This window comes from Anthonomus grandis, chromosome 9, assembly GCF_022605725.1.
Source record: "Anthonomus grandis grandis chromosome 9, icAntGran1.3, whole genome shotgun sequence".
Taxonomy (NCBI): Eukaryota; Metazoa; Arthropoda; class Insecta; order Coleoptera; family Curculionidae; genus Anthonomus; species Anthonomus grandis.
The window spans coordinates 13808644-13826884 of NC_065554.1; the positions used below are offsets into that span (position 1 = coordinate 13808644).

Below are 18241 nucleotides of genomic sequence, written 5' to 3' on the forward strand. Positions count from 1 at the left end.
TATACTACTTTTTTTTCAATAAACTACTAGAAAAAAAATGTTAAAAATATTAAATTTTGAAAAAATTTTATTAAAATATTTGTCTCCTTATTTCACAAACATAAACTAAACCCACCTTAAGATATAAAAAATAAAAAAATTACTATACAATAATGTATATGATATGTAATAATTGTATATGATTTTTAAATTAGTTATAAATCTTAAAAAATTATAAATATAATATATATAATAAATTTATAAATATTAAAAATTTTACAACCTGATTTTTTTTTTAATTTTTAAAACGCACATTGTATTGGATATACTTTATATTTCACAATTCTTAAACAAAATATTTGAAGACATCTTAAGTGTTTTACCACATCATTTCAAAACTGTTTATAGAATTTTTTGCACTATTTCGGTATTAGTTATAATGATAAAAAACTATAACTCTATTCAGGTATATAATGTGTCAAATTTAATATCTACTAAGCTAGAAACTGTAAAATTTAGCCATAATAATAAACATATAAAAGAAAATGTTAATAGTAATCAGATATTTTTTTTAAAATGTGTAAGTGCAAGAAATTTGTTACTATAAGAACAAGAAAGTTATAAATACATCGATGAAGGGTACCATTTTAATTAATTTAAAATAGTTAAAAATATTAAACTGAATTTAAAAAATACCCAAATTCCAATTACCAAACATGTCTCAAAAAGCAAACCAGTCAATTTATTTAAATTAAATATTTTTTCACTAAAAACAAATAATTCTTACCGTAGTCTTTAGCAACCATTTTTAAGAACAAATATGATCACAAAACAACTCTAAACCGAATACCATCTATTAACAAAAGCCGAACTGGGATACCCAACCAAATCGAAAATAACGCGCCTCAGATGCGCTTATAGAAATGTTAAGCCAGTACCACTGTCGCTCACAATATACTACCCAAAAATCTAAGTTGGTTTTGTAGCGATGGTTATCACGTTTAGACAATAAATAAAACAAGATCACACACGGTGCCGGATTTAAACACCACACATTGTCACACTTTGACCACTGGTATTAACATCAGCTGGTTTTACCTAATTGAAATTTTAGGAAGAGTAGGGTACTATTACGTAGGAGCTAGTAAGCGAAATTGGAGAAGAAATGATAAATGGATGGTAAAATTTAGTCAGGAGTGAACGAAAACTACAAAAAAAGAAAGGAACAAATTATTCCAAGAATCTACTTGTAATTGTGTTTTAAAGAAAGCTTGGCTTTCAGTTATGTCGATGCCCCATTTCTTTAAATAAAGACAATAGGTTCTTTAAATGTATTTAATTATATAAAGGGTAGGTTTGGCGGGGTACTCCATAACTAAGCAACTAGAAGAAATATGGGTGCTACTTGCCGACACGTTTTTTTTTCTTATTGGCTTTTTCAGGGCAAGGTGACCAAAAAACCAAAGAAAAAGCCAAAACCATTTTACACTATTTAATTATTTTAGCAAGTCTTAGACTCAAGTATTTTAACAGTCTTAAACTCAAACCTGTGTTTTTAACTATGACGATGCTAGTGTATAGTTTTTTTATAGGTTTTTCTGGTTTTAATGCTATTGAATCAATTACTTGCCAATTAATTTCTAATTAGTTGACACTAAATCTAATTGGAATACTATAGTTTTAACTGGACAAACTTAGTTTGCAATTGAGGAGCTATAACTTCAAATTTTGTTCATCGTTCATAATTAATCATGTTTTTTATTTAAAATGTTTTACACTTATTATTAGTTCGCCATGAGAAAAGCGATTAAAGACTTAGTTTTGACTTCTATGTTTTTTTGTAAAAAAAATCTACAAAATAGTCAAATAATATTTTTGTAGTAAATTAAAAATTTAAAAAAAATCATGTTCTTAAAATCATTCAATTTAATAATTAATATTATTACAAGCTTGTTCAGAAAAGCAGTATGTAATGTAGGTAAAATTCTGTAACGTAAGTCAATATTAGCAAAATAAATAACCATATCCATATTGTAAACCATAGTTGTAAACGATTCCTGTATGATAATTTTTAATATCTTTATTTGCCATCTTATATTATCAACATATATTTAATAGATTCATTATAGGTCTATCCATTATGGGTGCTACTATTTAATTATTTTAACTAGTCTTAAGTATTTTAATAGTCTTAAACTCAAACCTGTGTTTTTAACTATGACGATGCTAGTGTAGAGGTACAAAAATAGGTTTTATAGTTTTTTTAAGAATAGTTTTTATAGGTTTTTATAGTTTTGATGCTATTGAATCAATTACTTGCCAATTTATTTCTAATTACTTTGACACTAAATCTAATTGGAATAATATAACTGGACAAACTTAGTTTGCAATTGAGGAGCTATAACTTCAAATTTTTTTCATCGTTCATAATTAATCATGTTTTTTATTTAAAATGTTTTACACTTAATATTACTTAGCTATGAGAAAAGCTATTGAGGACTTACTTCAGACTTTCTATGTTTTTTTGTAAAAAAAATCTACAAAATTGTCAAATAATATTTTTGTAGTAAATTAAAAATTTAAAAAAAGTAATATATTCTGAATGCATTTTTTTAAGTAAACTTTTTTATTAACAATATTTATTAAAAATACAAAACTTATATTCTAGCCATTCTTTATATCTTTTTTTCTGGTTGGAGGAATATGTGTTTCCTTATAAAATGTGGTCGGTCTGGTAAGGTCGGACGGTTTCCTGTATTTATAAATTTGTCTGAAATAAAATTCGCGATTTCGTTTTTAACATTGTTAATTTTATGCCTATTTTTTTATATTTTTTTCTGAAAAATTTAAACAGATTCCTTTAGAAAGAAAGATATAATTTTTCTATGGACCTAAGATTATGTAAAATGATGTAAAAGCACGCTGCACTGAGATATCATTTTTGAATTTGTTACAGGGTATTACAGTATCTTTATATAGTTACTTCAATTTTAAGTAACTTAATATTAGCAAAGTAAATTATTCTATCAAAAGGGCTTTTGGTTCTCAGTGTGCTTAGGTACTAACAGTGTATATTGTATACTATAGTAAGAAAACGATTGAAAAGACGAAGAAATAAAAACCAAACCTTTTTAAATTTAACTGCCCACTAGTTCAACTCCATGTTTTTTTTTACTAGCCACGACACAACGCACCAGGAAAAACAGTACATCCAGCAAACACAAATGCATGAAATGTTCGTTTCTTGTAAACGATTCCTGTATTTAATTTTTAATATCTTTATTTATCATCTCCTATCATAATCCGGAACCATTATAATCCGGAAGCGGGTGCATTTTATGCAATTATTAGGTATTGTAAGGAGCCCTCTGTTTTTAATAGAACGGGAATCAATTTAATGGTTCAATCACCAAGCGTTTACTCGGCGACGAGAATTCGACATAGCATGTTGCACACCATCTTAATCACGGCTGCTGAGTAAGTTTTACCACCAATATGCCTTTAGTATACCTTACTATATATTCTCTTGGAGTTACAAATATTAGTTTCGCTCATCATCTCTCCTATTGGTCCAGAATTCAACCATGTTCTCCTCTTTTGGTGGTTCACTATTTGCCAGTAGATTTGGCGCGTTTAATAAGCTACGGTTGAACTTCTTAGGGCTGTTTTGGAATGTTCTGTTCTGATCGTATCTCTAAGCTTTTTCAGTGTACCTTCTGATCTTATTTCCAATTGCAGCTATTTTTTGTTTAATTGTATCCATGTAAAGCTTTCATTTTTAGTTTTTTTTTTGACTTGTGTTTTCTTTTAATGTTTTTTAAGTTTTTGTCACCTTTTTTCCAGTAGTTTGTATACATTTGACCTCTTTCCATTCCTAGCGTATTTATTTAATTTTAAAATTTTTGTCTTGCATTCTGGTGTTATTTGTCTTTTTAAGTTATGATCCTTTTCGCTCTCATAACGCCCAAATTTTCGAAAATTGCAACAGCTACGCAGTACTTCTTACTTATTAATTCTAAATCATCTTATTTCAAAATCATCTTCTTCGTCTATCTCCTGAGCTAGCAGAAAATTAGCCAAAAAAAGATAAATAGGAACCTAATTTATCTTTGTTGAAAGGGCTTACCAGCCATTTTATCATAATAAATAGGTGAGTAGAGCACCATCAACCTCTGTAAAACTAGTCAACATCTAGTACATGGTACTTTTACTACCAAAAACTTGAATAAAAATACTAATTACCTTTATATTATCTACAAATTTACCATATCAAGAATGATATTTTACTAAGGTATCTGAATTACTAAATGCACTCTCTCATCATTGTTCTTGATAAATAGAAGCCCGTCTTTTCGTTAATTACAGCATTTATTTTTACAAACATTTTAGTTTTTTTTAACGTTATGTATTTTTTCTCCTCTATTTTGATCGAATATAACAATGTGTTCTCTTCTACCATCATTTCCTACTTCTGGTGTAATTTCTATAGTTAAGATCACATTTTATAAGATGACTGATATTAGGACAACACAAGGTTTTGATTTTGTCTGTGGGTTTGGTAGAATTATTTCTAAAAAGATGGTCAAATCATAATTTTCAATTAGGATTCAATTGGTCCTACATGCATACTAATAGTATATAGCCTCATATTTTTTTATAGCTTTTATTATGTTTGTCTTGAGACGTAAATAACGCAACACGGCTTATAATAATATGAATTTCCTCCATTTTTTTTCCTCCAAGTCCATTTTTTATTAGCCTGTGTCAGAAAGAAAATAATAACTTTGAAATATTTTAGATTTTTCTTGTCCTTTGTTACAATATATCCAGTAATACTTATAAAAATAACTATAACTCTAGTAAATTATAACTGTATTTTACATGAATATTGAAAGTTTAAAATGCATTTTTCTCGAAACGACTCTATGAGGACTTAAAGGCGGATTTTCGCCGTACGTCCACGATATGCACAATAAATATATCAATTTCGGGACTACAGTGCTAAACCTTTTTCAAAGAAATATAATCAGATCCGATACGTCTAATGTAATGTAATGCAATGGGGTTTGGTCCAGGGTGGTCCTTCACAGTGCGACCTCAAGATCGAGATGTTGATCTATTGTGCTTTCGGCTTTCGCTGTCCCTATCTATCCAATCCAATAGCTCCTTCAGTATGAGGTTCAGCAGATCCTCTTCACTTAGCGTATATATATGTAAAATTATATATCTTCTATGGCTTAGTGCTCCTTAATTTGCAGTCAAGTGTTCCATCGACCTCCGCACACTTCCCCACCGCAGAATTTAACAGATCTCTGAGGAAACTTATTCTGTATAGGTAGCCATTGCAAGAGTGTGGCTGTGAGCGGCCCTACCAAAGTCCGTAATTTTTCCTGTTTAGTGTTAGACCCCTCCCATTGTCAAAGCTCAGAAACTTTTTGGAGTGAAGCGACCCATTGATGTCATTTCAATCTCGCCTTATCCTGGACGATATATATCCTTTAAGAAAATCTTTGTTCAACCCAAAAGATGAAGTGTTCCTCTCAGCCTCTTTTTTAGGTAGACCTCCATCATCTTGTTTCCAGCGTGGCCTTCATATCCTGGTACCTAGATCAGAATTATCTGATTCTGAGTCGATAGGTCATTGAGCCTGCTGTACACCATATACGCACACCCACTTATGGCCGGATTGGAACGAACCGGTTGGCTATCCTGTATTCCCCTGAGTCCTTTTTTTGATAGGATTTTTACAGTCTACAATATCGCGTATAGCTCCGCTTTGAAAATTATTGTATCCTTGCCCAGTGTCATGAAATGGTGTGCTCTAGGTCTCACTATTCCTTGTTCAACTTGCTAGAGGGGTTGGACTTTAGATCCATCCGTCTACTACATTTGCAATCTATTCTGTAACCACCGGTGGTTATGGGATCTACCATTCTTTCCTTGTAGGTTTGAGGATCCTGTATTTCTTATCTGGGTCCATATGGTCAATGCATAGTATTGAGGTTGGTTTCATGATTGTCTTCTGCTCGATTTATCTTCACCATACCAGAGCTGTATATAGTACGGTGGGCTTCACTCTCTGAATGTATATCCAATAGGTCATCTTAGGGCTGAGACCCAAGGATCTACCAAGTAGTAGAGTCTTGCCGTCCAATTGAGTTTTCTATACAAGACGAGACCCTGGTATTTCACCCTTTCCTTGAAAACAATCTCGTGCCACTCATCCAAAAACTAGGAATATTCACTAAACTTTTAATGGTTGTCTTCGCCGGGTTTATAGATAGCCCCTCCATAGTATATCGTTCATATGTCGTGTTCTGGGTATCTTGCATTTGTTCTGCAGTCGTCCCTGCGTAGTTCTCCCTGAATATTATGGAGATATCGTCTGCATAGCCGATGCTCTTTAGCCTTTTCCGTTAAGTAGCCTGATCGGGTTTTCTACCAATGCAGACCATAAATAAGGCGATAGTATCCTGTCTTATGGGCATCCCTTAACCGCAGTGACACTGGGGTCCATGGACTCGAGTGAGGATCTAATCGACCTTTGATTTGGCATACAGCTGACCCAACTTACTATCGCCGGATCAGCTCCACTGAAGAAAGCTGTTTCCATTGCGAAGTCGGCATTATCGAATATCCATAAATGCACCCAAAGCTATTTCCTTAAATATCAAAGCCTTAATTTGCCCTTCTTATAGGCAAATTGAAGTCAACAAATATGCAACGGATTCACGAAGAATACCTTCATTCTGACGTACTGGTCCAATAATTTCTCAATTGCCTTCAACCTAAAAGAGGATAGACTTATAGGCCTGTAAGACTATAACTACCTTACTATGATCTACGTCAAATTTACTTGATTATCATTAATACAATATGTTAATGATGAAACTAAGCTGCATCAAAACAATTAAAAAGTAATGTAAAATAAGTGAATTGACAAAATTGTACAAAAACTAGCAATACCTGCAAAATTATTAAAAGTTGTTGTTGAATTTTTCAGTGAGATTGTAAGAAGCATCTGCCTGTGATTGTTTATTTATATTCAATCTGAAACTTACTTTTCCTTCTTATTTCCATATATCAGATTCCCTTGCCTCAATACAAAATAAAGAGGATCTCACCTTAGGTTAGTTCTTGGAATGGAAATTAAAAACGTGAAAGGATTTCTAAGATTATGTTTTGATGGAAGTTTAAGTTGTTACTCTAAGTCTTATAAATGAAATAAGTCGTTTCAAAAATAATGGCATAGCGAGAATCAAAATAGTATTTTATGAAAATATAGAGCGACATGTAATACGAATTAGTTTTATGATGGCACTCAACTCGAATAAATATAAAGGGTATATCCTACAAAATACTATATCATATCTTTAGTGGAGCTCAATGACTGCATAGTATGCATTTCTAGCTACTCTTATAAGATAACAATTTAAGGATATATAAACAGTTTTTAAGTCTATAACTAGATTTAAAAACTGTTTATATCTAATGACCTAATAACTATATGAAAGTAGTTTCTAGGAGATCGCACTAAAAATGTATAAAGTTAGCTTTACTTCATTAAAATAAGGTCAATCAATAGTGGCCGTTAGTTTAATAAATTCCTTCATCTTTGAAAATAATATTCCGTTTATTTTTCAGTGCTTTTTCACAGAGCTTGGCATAAATTACTAGATATTATAGGCTTCCAACAAGTGCTATCACTATCACATGATCTACTGTATCAAAGGCTTAAGTGAGATTAATGAATACTTAAGATTTGTCTATATTCATATACAATTTTGAACTTCCTCTCATCAATTCATATTACCTATTGCTTAAAATATTGTACTTCTCTGAAAATATTAGCCAATGAAAATAATTCCAATCTATCTCCTATCTCCTTATTTAACACATTAAGTACCATAAACCTGCAGATAGAACATTAAGATGCGAGGGTAATTTTTATTCAAGGTTGTCTTAGAAATAACCCTTCCATCTTTTTTTCTAAGTAAAATTATTCAGATAATGGTTTACGTTATAAAATTCCTTACAATAATTCTAGAGATTTTGATCCTTATAATACAACCAATATAGCTGGTTAAATATTTGATTTTGCTATATTTAGTACCCTAATATTGTCATTAGTGTCCTAAAATAATCATCAGTTTTAAGTGTTCTTTTTTGCTTTATCAACCTTTTCAATGCTTCAATTGCTCTTACATTTCCATTTTCTTCTTTTTTTATCTTTAACCAAACTTGATCTATAACCTGTCTTTTACATGTCTTCTTTAAATATGTAATTTATTTTTTCAATAATTTAAAATTTTGTCATTGTCAAGAGTATAATAGAATATGATTGGAAATCATTAGAAGCATAGTTTTAAATAAAGACAAAATAAGAAATGTGGATATTCTTATGTACGAAAACCTTTAGATTAGTTTATGAAATGAATAAAAGAATTGTTATTAAATATTCAAGTAATCAACATCTATAGTTCTGAATTATAAAAAAGCCATAAAGAACATGGCTAAGCCCGCTCAGCACCTCTAAGCAATTCTCATATTTCTTTCTTACTGTTGTTTTTTGTAAGTTAAAAAATATATATTATGTTATTAATAAAACGTGTCTATATACAAGTCGTCTCTTTTATTAGCGCGTAATTAATAAATCGTTAGCAATATTATTCCAAATTATAGCTCGTTAGTAAGAAGTTTTCAAAATTCCTGTTATCTTATTTGGGAATATTTTTTTAATAAATTTACCACCGATTATTTTTGTTGTTTTACGTAAATAAATTATACGAAGACGTAATATTTATACATTATAAGAATATAGTCGACGCATAACACATATTACACATATAGTACTTTCAATGAGGGTATTATATATAAAGGGTGTTTTCAGAAATGAGTCATTTATGTCGGTGTCCAAAGGTTTTCATTACAAAAGATAAAATTATTTTCAAAAAGAAATACAAACATATAATTGTCCTATAAAGTTAATTATAGGACATGTGGCATGTGGTATAGTCGTATGTTTGTAAGTATACTCAAGGGTTACAAAAAGTAGGTCGTGCATTAACCATATAATGTCATATTATATTGTAATAAAATAAAGTTTTTCATTATATCGCTTTTCATAAAAGCTAAATTTTTAACTATTATTTTAAAGGTTCCTTTTTGAAGTTGAAAAGTTGCAGATGATCTACCCATCCGTTTAAGGCAGGGATAAGATAATCCAGCCATAATTTCTCTAATATATGGATCACTAATAGCGAGTATATAACTGTCTTTAAGAGAGCCAAATTTATTCTAGTTTTTCCAAAAGATTCAATAATAAATAATCCTGTAGCACGAATACGTGTACTTTTTAGAGTACTTATGTTTTTTTTTATGAAACTAAGAACCTTTTTAACGATAATAGGTTTGGCTTTAAAGCTAATTTCTCTATTAGTATGCAAAAATGAACTATACAATATTTCGAGGGTTTTAACGAAAAAACCGAAATAGATCCTTTTGTGACCTCTTTAAGGCCTATATTGTGTATTTCATCACGTCCTGGTAGATAAGCTGGAGTACGTCCATATTCTGTAAGTCTGTTTTAGAATACAGCAGATCTGCTATAGAGGTAAATTCTCAGAGGAAACATAAATTCTTTATATGGTAACCCAGGCAATTATTCTTGTGCCACTACTTTTTATCATAAACATTATTAGATTGATTTTTCTTAATCATTTGTTATTTTTAAACAATAAGCGATTAGTTTAGAACATGAAAGGTTATTTTCGCAAGCCTAAATAAACTACTTATAAAAATAGTAAACAGGTTTCTTTGATCTGCCTAATCACACATTTTTAGAAACACTTGCATTTTTAATAGTTAATTGTATTTTTGCTACAACTCCGAAACTAATAATTAAAAAACCGAGTCGATTATTCTACATTTCTTATTGCAAGTTCATTCTATTTTTTGGGTATGATTTAATAATTATAGCATTCCATTTAAATTTCCAGAGGGAAATGGAGAATAGGAAAAGTTATAGATAGCGATAATTTCCTTTTAACTACCAAACGTTTTCATTCTTATATCGACTTTTTTTTGTAATTTTTATTAACCAATATTTGCCCCAAAGCTCCTGGATTATTTATTGCTGAAATATGGTAATTCGTCACCCTTAATCATCACTAAGAGAAAAAAAGCACATTTTTCCCCGTATTTTCCAATAAATTTAAGAAATTTTCATAAATTTACATAAATACATATACACATAAATTTAGCTCAGAAAATGTAAAAATTGTAGTAAGAACTAATTGGGACTTTTTGAGCATCGATAACTTAAAAGCCGTTAGACAGACACATGGGACCCTTATGATAATTGATCATAGAATCCAAAACTGTTATAATAAATACAAAGGGAGTTTCCTTTAAAAACGCAACATTTATGGAGTAAATCTTTTGTGCTCCATGTAATTCCATGTAATTGTTTTTTATTATGATTTTTAAATATTCGGAGCTAAAATACATTGATCGGCTATTTTACAATTTTATATTTGTCTAATATTATTTATTTAAAAAAAATTAATTATTTTTTATCCTTAAGTTCTAGCTCTATTGAAGCACTGATACTACGTAATCTACTAAGTTTATTTAACTTTAAAATGCATGTTGCATCTCCGACTCGCGTTACTCAGTTCTCATCCAGCACTATTGTCTATATCTGCACTAACTATTTTGAACATACGGTAAATTGCACCGTTGTGAATTCTGGCATTTTAGACCATGAAGCAGTTATCTGTGAAATTAGTGAAGAGGGGATATGCCCCAAGACTGCTATATGTTCTTATGATCGAATTTTCAGCAAAAAGAATTTCGGGGTATTTAATCATGCATGTGTGGCTGCTGGATGGGACGGCGTGATGGATTCGTCTGACCCAATCTCATGCTTCCACCAGAAATTGGTACACCTCTTTAATACCTCTTTTCCCATAGTGAAAATCAAACTAAACAAAAAAACAAAAGTCCTGGTTTACTAAGGGACTTAAGACTTCACGTATGAATCTTTGTTCTCTTTATACATTGAGAAAATTCATATATTGTCCAGTGTTTCATCAATTTATATAGAACCTTGTATTGCCGGTTAATAAAAGTTTCCAAATGATCCTTCTATTCAAATCGTCTAACTAAGGCTACAAACAGGTCGAGAGAAAGTTGGCGGATTGTCAACGGCATCCGACAAGTACACAGTAATCATTCAAAGGCTGTCCCTAACATCCCTGCTGATAACATGAATATTTTTTTTATCGAAACTGCTGAGAAAATCGACAAAGATCTGGGTCCGCCATCAGCAGATCCGATTAGTTATTTTTACCTGATAATCAGGTTCAGGGCTCATTTTTCTTTAGACCTACAGACCTGGCTGAGCTTAAACAAATATTACATTCAATGAAAAATAAAAACTCAGCTGAGCGGATGACCTATCTGCTAAAATATTTCTTAATATGCCAGATATAGCTTTGAATGTCCTTGTTGAAGCTATTAATACATTATGGGTTGTATGAACTTTTCCGTCTTGTTTAAAATCCGCTAAGATTATCCCAGTTCATAAGTCGGGCAATCTTGACGAACCATCAAACTTTAGGCCCATATCGCTCTTGTCCACACTTTCAAAAATCATTGAAAAAATGGTCAGGAGTCGTGTGGTGTCTTTTTTAAAACCCAAGAATATTCTTAGTGCTTCTCAGTTTGGCTTTCAGGAGAATAAAAGCATTCAAGATGCAAAGTACAACCTTTGGAACGATCTTAACTGTCAGATCAACAGTGAAGGAGTTTCTGCTGCTGCGTTTTGTGACTTATCGAATGCTTTCGACTGCGTCAGTCGCGGGATTCTGCAGCGGAAGCTCTTCCACTATGGCTTCAGGGGCGTTAAGGCAACCTGGTTTTCTTCATATCTAGGTCACTGTCAACGAGTGTTTGTGTGGTCTAAGTTTTCTAAATAAAAAACTGTCGACTGGGGAATTCGTCGGGGGTCTGTATTAGGAACAACACTCTTTCTCCTATATATAAATGACCTTACTCAACTCTGTATCCACGAAAAATTTACTATTCTATTTTAAAAAATGTTTGCGGATGACACAATCATTATCTGGCATGGTTTTAATATCGTCTCCTACGAAGAGCCATAATGACGGATCTTAAACTTATATTTGAGTGGTTTAAGGCAAATTTACTAACTTTAAATCTACAAAAGGCTAAGCTATTATGTTTTACAAATAACCGTAGCCTTGATAACATTCTTGTTGCCAACTGTCCTGTCTAGCAGTACCCTGTCAATAAATTTCTGGGTCTAGTTATTGACAAGGATCTTAAGTTTGGGGAACATTTACTGTCCCTCAGCAATCGAGTTTTTGCAGGCTGTTTTGCTGTTAGAGTGGCTTGCAAAGAGCTTGAAGGGGAAATTGGAAAGATAGTATACTTCTCACTGGTTGAATCTCATCTCAGGTATAGCATCTGCTTTTGCGGGAGCGCTAGTAACTACCTTTTGCAGATTTTGTTTGTTCTTCAAAAACGTGCTGTGATATATATATGCGAGATATCACCTAGAGAGCCTTATCGGCCATGCTTTATCAAAGAGAGTATTCTTACTATCTACTGCTCTACAACATAAGTTTCAAAGTCACCCAAAATCTGAGATATGTTACTCGCCAATATGGTAATTTACGTCTTCCTATACCAACATCTGCTTTAGTCAAGAGATCAGTTCTTATGAGGGTATAAGAATTTTTAACCATCTGCCGAGAAGCATTAGGGCAGCAAGATCACCTAAACAATTTAAATTACTATTAAAAAAAGTCTTATGTACTCGGACTTACTTGAATATTTTAATGACACTCATAATGTAGCTAACTAGTGGAGAGATGCAAATGTTAAAAAGAATAGTATTAGGTATATATGTGCATATTTAATGTTCAATGTTATGTGACTTTTGTATATATTGTAATATTATTATATAATTATAATATTATTTTATTTTATTAGACACAATAAGGCTTTATTTATAAAACTTTCTTTGTTGAGAACAATAAAGCATATTTGAATTTGAATATTTAATCCATCATTCAAAAGTCCTCCTTCTATCAAGTCAAAATTTGTATAATCAGTGTTATTTCTAATTTTATAGTTATCTAGGATTAGGGTAAAATGCTTAAGAATAAAAAATCCAATGTCTACTTTCCTTAATTGTATAACTGTCAATGCATGTTACTGCATGGCTTGTACAATAAAAAGCCTTGGAGAAGTCTAGGAATAGACTTCTCCAAAACCTTCAGCCTCAAAGCATCCCACATTGATTCAATAAATATATACAATGGTATTAATAGACTACCTTTTAGAAATCCGTGTTAAAAGGTTATTATTCTATCATATAATTAAATAGATTATTTTGTATGTCAATATTATTGTATGTAATTTTTATTGTAATTAATATTGTATGTAATGGCATATTATAGACAGATGCGTAATCTTGTAGTGGGAATGATTAGGCGAGAAAAAAGAAATTATCTGCAATTTCATCAGAACATCAGAGATAGTAAACAGTTATGGAAAGCTATTAATAATCTAAGTCTAAAAAATATCTCTAATCGTTCTATTCCTTTAAATCTCCGAGATCCAAACAAAATTAATAACTATTTTGCTTCAATTTATAGCCCGTTAGGTAGTTGCCCCGAAGAAGTTGCTAATTTTCAGAACAAACAGTTTAAGCATGATCTAAATTTTTCATTTCGATTAGCCAAAGTTGAGGAAATTTCTAAAATAGTCTTAAGCCTAAAATCAAATGCACACGGTTGTGATTCAATATCAGCGTTAATGTTGCAATACTGTAGTCCAAAGCTATCTCCACATATTACGCATATTATAAACTGTTGCCTAGAAGCTCGGTATTTCCCGGGTATGTGGAAAATTTCTCTCTTAACACCTTTGGCTAAAATTAATAATCCAACTAATTTCAGCGACCTTAGACCAATTTCAATTATCCCGGTCATCGCTAAAGTTTTGGAAAAGTTTATACAGCCGCAAATTTATGACTTTCTCACCTCCAATAATATTATTCCGCATAAGCAATCTGGGTTTAGAAAACAACATAGCACGACATCTGTCTTACTAAACGTTACCCAAGAGATAATTTCTGCAATGGATAAAGGTGACTCCACAGCACTTATAATGCTTGATTTTTCCAAAGCATTTGACACCTTGGATCATCATTTACTTTTGGCAAAATTGGCTTATTATGGCTTTGATAATGTTTCCCAAATGTTTTTTAAATCCTACTTATCCAACAGAAGGCAAATGGTGGTCTTGGAAGATCAGACTTTTTCAAATATCAAATATATAACATCTGGAGTACCTCAGGGATCTGTTTTGGGACCTCTCTTATTTCTGATGTATGTTTCTGATTTGTTTAAAGTTGTAAAATACTGCCAGATCCAGGGGTTCGCGGATGATATGCATATTTATCATTCTTTTAAAGCTGAATCTGTATTGGAGGCATCAAATGAAATAAACGACGATCTTTCTAGAATTTCCTTCTTTTCCTCTCAAAATAATTTAAAACTCAATCCTTCAAAGTGTTGTGTTATGTGCTTTACTTCTAAGAATAAAAAAAGATTTGCATTGGACGGTTTAAAGCTTTTTGTGGGAGGTAATCAGCTAAGTATGGTTAAATGTGCAAAAAATCTTGGATTGCTTTTGGATAATGAATTGCGCTTTAAGTTACACGTTTCTAATGTTATTAAAAAGTTATACTATTCTTTAAAGCCATTGTATGCAAACAGAAATATAATTAATTTTAAGGTGAGGAAAAAACTGTGTGAGTCTTTAGTATTACCTATTATGAATTACTGCAATATTGTTTATTTTCCATGATTAGACAAAATCACTGCGTACCGTTTGCAAAAGCTGCAAAATCAATGCTGCAGATTTATTTATGGACTGAGAAAGTATGATAGAGTCTCTGCAAGGCTATGTGAACTTGGTTGGCTGCGCGTGGAAAATCTGTTCTCTTTGCAATTGGCGGTTTTTGTGCCCTGCTAGCGTCGTCTACTCCTCCCTACCTCCGCAAAAAACTTACTTTTCGGAAAAATTTACATGAAGCAAATCTGAGATTTATAAATAAGTTGTCAATTCCTAGATATCGAACAGCCTTCTTTCGTCGTAGTTTTCTGTATAATGCGGTGACAATTTACAATGACCTTGTTCCGAATCCTATAAAAGAAATGTCAGTAGCGGGTTTCAAGAAAAAACTAAAGCTGCCTTTTTTAACAAAACAGAATAGCTAAATTGTCAGTAGGTATTTCTTATTTTATATTTTTTTTGATTTTTATGGACCAATGGGTGTATATCTGTTTATTTTTATATTAATATTAGTGTTACCATTACAAATGTTAATTTTTTTCTTTCTGTTGTGCTATCTAAAATAATTTTGCTTAAATTTTTTTAAATAGGTTAAGTAGATTAGCCTTTGGCTAGACTTCGCCTATGTACACTATTGAAAAGTACAAATAAAGGCATTATTTATTTATTTATTTATTTATTTATTTAATTTTTTTTAATATGAGAGTAATGGTATCACACTTAAAACACTTATTAATTTTTTACTAATGATAAAATAGCATTTTGTCAACTTCAATCTACATGCAAATAGCAAGAGGTGTCTCAAGGCTTAAAAATTGCTATTTTGCAAATAATCTTCTTGAAATGTTGCAAAGACTGAAAATCTGATTTTACTCTACTCTAGTTGAATAGCATATAAGTATAGCAACTAAACAACTTTGAGAACCATATGCCTTTTGCGAAATCTTGTGAGTTTCTATTGATAAATTTGTAGTCTTGATGACCTTTCATGCTCTTGTCCAGTATGATAATATTTATGGATTTTTAGTTATGAAAGTATTATATTTATAACTTCAAGCTAGGTACTGTTTGTCTTAAAGATTTATTTTTCAATGCCTGATCCTTAATAGGAAAAAATATTTACGACTTATCAACCTGCCAGAATCATCATACACAAGTAAACATTGCTTTTGCTTTTGCACCGCCTAGTACAAGTTTTCACCAACATCCTGTACAGTAAAATTACAAATTAAGATCTAATTAGATTATTATTACCAGAATATAGTTTATATTATCATTTAGTCTAATTTAAATTAAATTTTCCATAATTACGAATGAATCCATTATCTATTAATAATGAATATTTCTACGTGAACTTGTACTCGGCTCCTTCTGGATTATTTTGTTACAAACACATCATTATATAAGTAATTTAATTTTATCCATCTAGTATAAAATTGTTATTGACCTAAGATAAATATAATACCATACTCATCATAAAACTCTCTCTAAGTATATTAAAATTAATGGATTTTTTTGTGAATATGAGCCAACGTGGAATTTTTTTCCTTGCCTAGTCATAACGGTTTAACTATTGAATTATTACCATTTTTTGTGCGTATATACGCGGAAAAACCTATATTAAAAATTAATTATTATTTAACTTACAATTCCATATATCCGGCCATGTTTCATTGCATTTTTCTATTGGTTACATCTTTAGTATAAGGCCTTTTATAAATAGTTTTAGTTTTAATCTTCTCCTGAAGATGCTCACATCGTTAGCGAAACAAGTGTCGGAAGTAAAGTAAAGAATTTTGGTTAGTGCTAAAACTGTCTCGTAATTTCAATAGCCCTTTAATTGTTATCCAATTTTTATTTATATCACGTGGCATGAGTTCATTTATCTTTTAAAATAAGCTAGAGCTAAATTCTAGGGTTTAAAAAGCTGTAAGATGTCATAATGCTGCTACTAGTAAGAATGCTTTTTATTTCGCAGTTGCATCCAGTTGAATCTAACTTAGATCTCCAACTAGAGCCAGAACAAAGTTACCTTAAATACTGGAAGAAAGAAATGAGAACAAAGAGCAAAATATTATAACCTATTATAAGAAATTGTACTTATAGGAAATACTAGAAGACGTTTAATGATTTTTGGTGATTTACTTCTTAAACCTTTAAACTAACTTTCTTTCAATAGCAATACGTAGAAATTCTTGACTGCACTTAATGTGTTGCCTTCTGCTTCTTCAACCTACAATCAGTGTTGCAAAACACCACTGTACTTGGGTCTTGGTAGGCCTATTATTCACTTCTGTCAAGAGAGGCTACCATCAGCTCATCTCTCTGCTCAACGAATCACACCAAGCCAAGATCGAGGACATCGCTGATCTTATCTCTCCAAGTAATGGAATACAGGGAGTATTTTATTTGCGTGCTGACAAAAACAAAGTATGTGCTACATTATCTTAACTTCATTCATATGATTGCATGCTCTACATAATGAAGCCGTGTATATTTTTAATTAAAATTAATGGCTATTTAATTGACAGTTACCAGATACGATAACTATTGCAATTGCATTAATAAGTATTCCTTTTTAAAATGATATGAAGCTGAGTTTTTACTAAATCTTTAATGTTCGCCATAGTCAAACCCATAAAAGGTTTTGCCCTCAGTGGTTAAAGAGCCGCAATATGTTTAGTCAGGATATCTGCAGTCCGGTTACCCTTGATGTGGTTGTATCCGCTAACTTCTACCCGGTTTTTTGGGAAGCTTACATAAAGGTGCAATTGCATTGCTGCACAAGTTCTAGGCAGCGCAAAAACCTGTGTACGCCGTTTTATGAGTATTGTTATCAGAACAACTAATTATTTATTCTGACGCCATATAATTCTGTTTGAAGAACACTTGGCATACTATCTAATGCTTGCATTGTGTTTAATTAAAAGTCTGCAGTATATCTGCAGCCCGAATTTCTCTTAGTTTAGGAACCATCGGAGTAGATGCAGCCTAACTTTTGCATTCTGTCTAATCGTAAGCAAATAAGTAAACAATACGACCTTATTGAAACTACAACTTCCAAAGGTGGTGCAATTATTATATAGCTCCAGTCATTTTGAAACATGCCATTATTTGGGCAGCATCTAATTTTCGACAAATAGTAACCTAATTTATCTTCTGGCCTAAGACTTTTGGCCTCAGACCATAACATTATTACTATAGATGTTATGATAGCAGTGTAGATCAACGAATTTTTTTGCCTCATAAATCGATAAACATACCTGACTGATTGTGGATAGGCAGTCAGTGTGCAGTCCTGAGGACGATTATAGCTCTTAAAATATTAAGAAAGTATAAGTAAAATATAATATGATCAATCCATATTTCT

The 18241-nt window shown here is 31.4% G+C and overlaps 2 protein-coding genes across 2 annotated transcripts in view; one reads left to right on the plus strand and one right to left on the minus strand.

Annotated features, from left to right (window-relative positions):
- The window catches only part of LOC126740098 (fatty acyl-CoA reductase wat-like), a 49135-nt gene extending 48126 nt beyond the window's left edge, over positions 1-1009 (minus strand). Inside the window, exon 1 of the mRNA XM_050445992.1 lies at positions 767-1009. Within this exon, the coding sequence (XP_050301949.1) occupies positions 767-785 (19 nt within the window). The 5' untranslated portion in view covers positions 786-1009. The remainder of the gene's footprint in view (positions 1-766) is intronic.
- Positions 1-18241, plus strand: part of LOC126740106 (fatty acid-binding protein, adipocyte) — a 484513-nt gene that overhangs the window by 79121 nt on the left and 387151 nt on the right. The gene's annotated exons all lie outside the window — the stretch shown is intronic.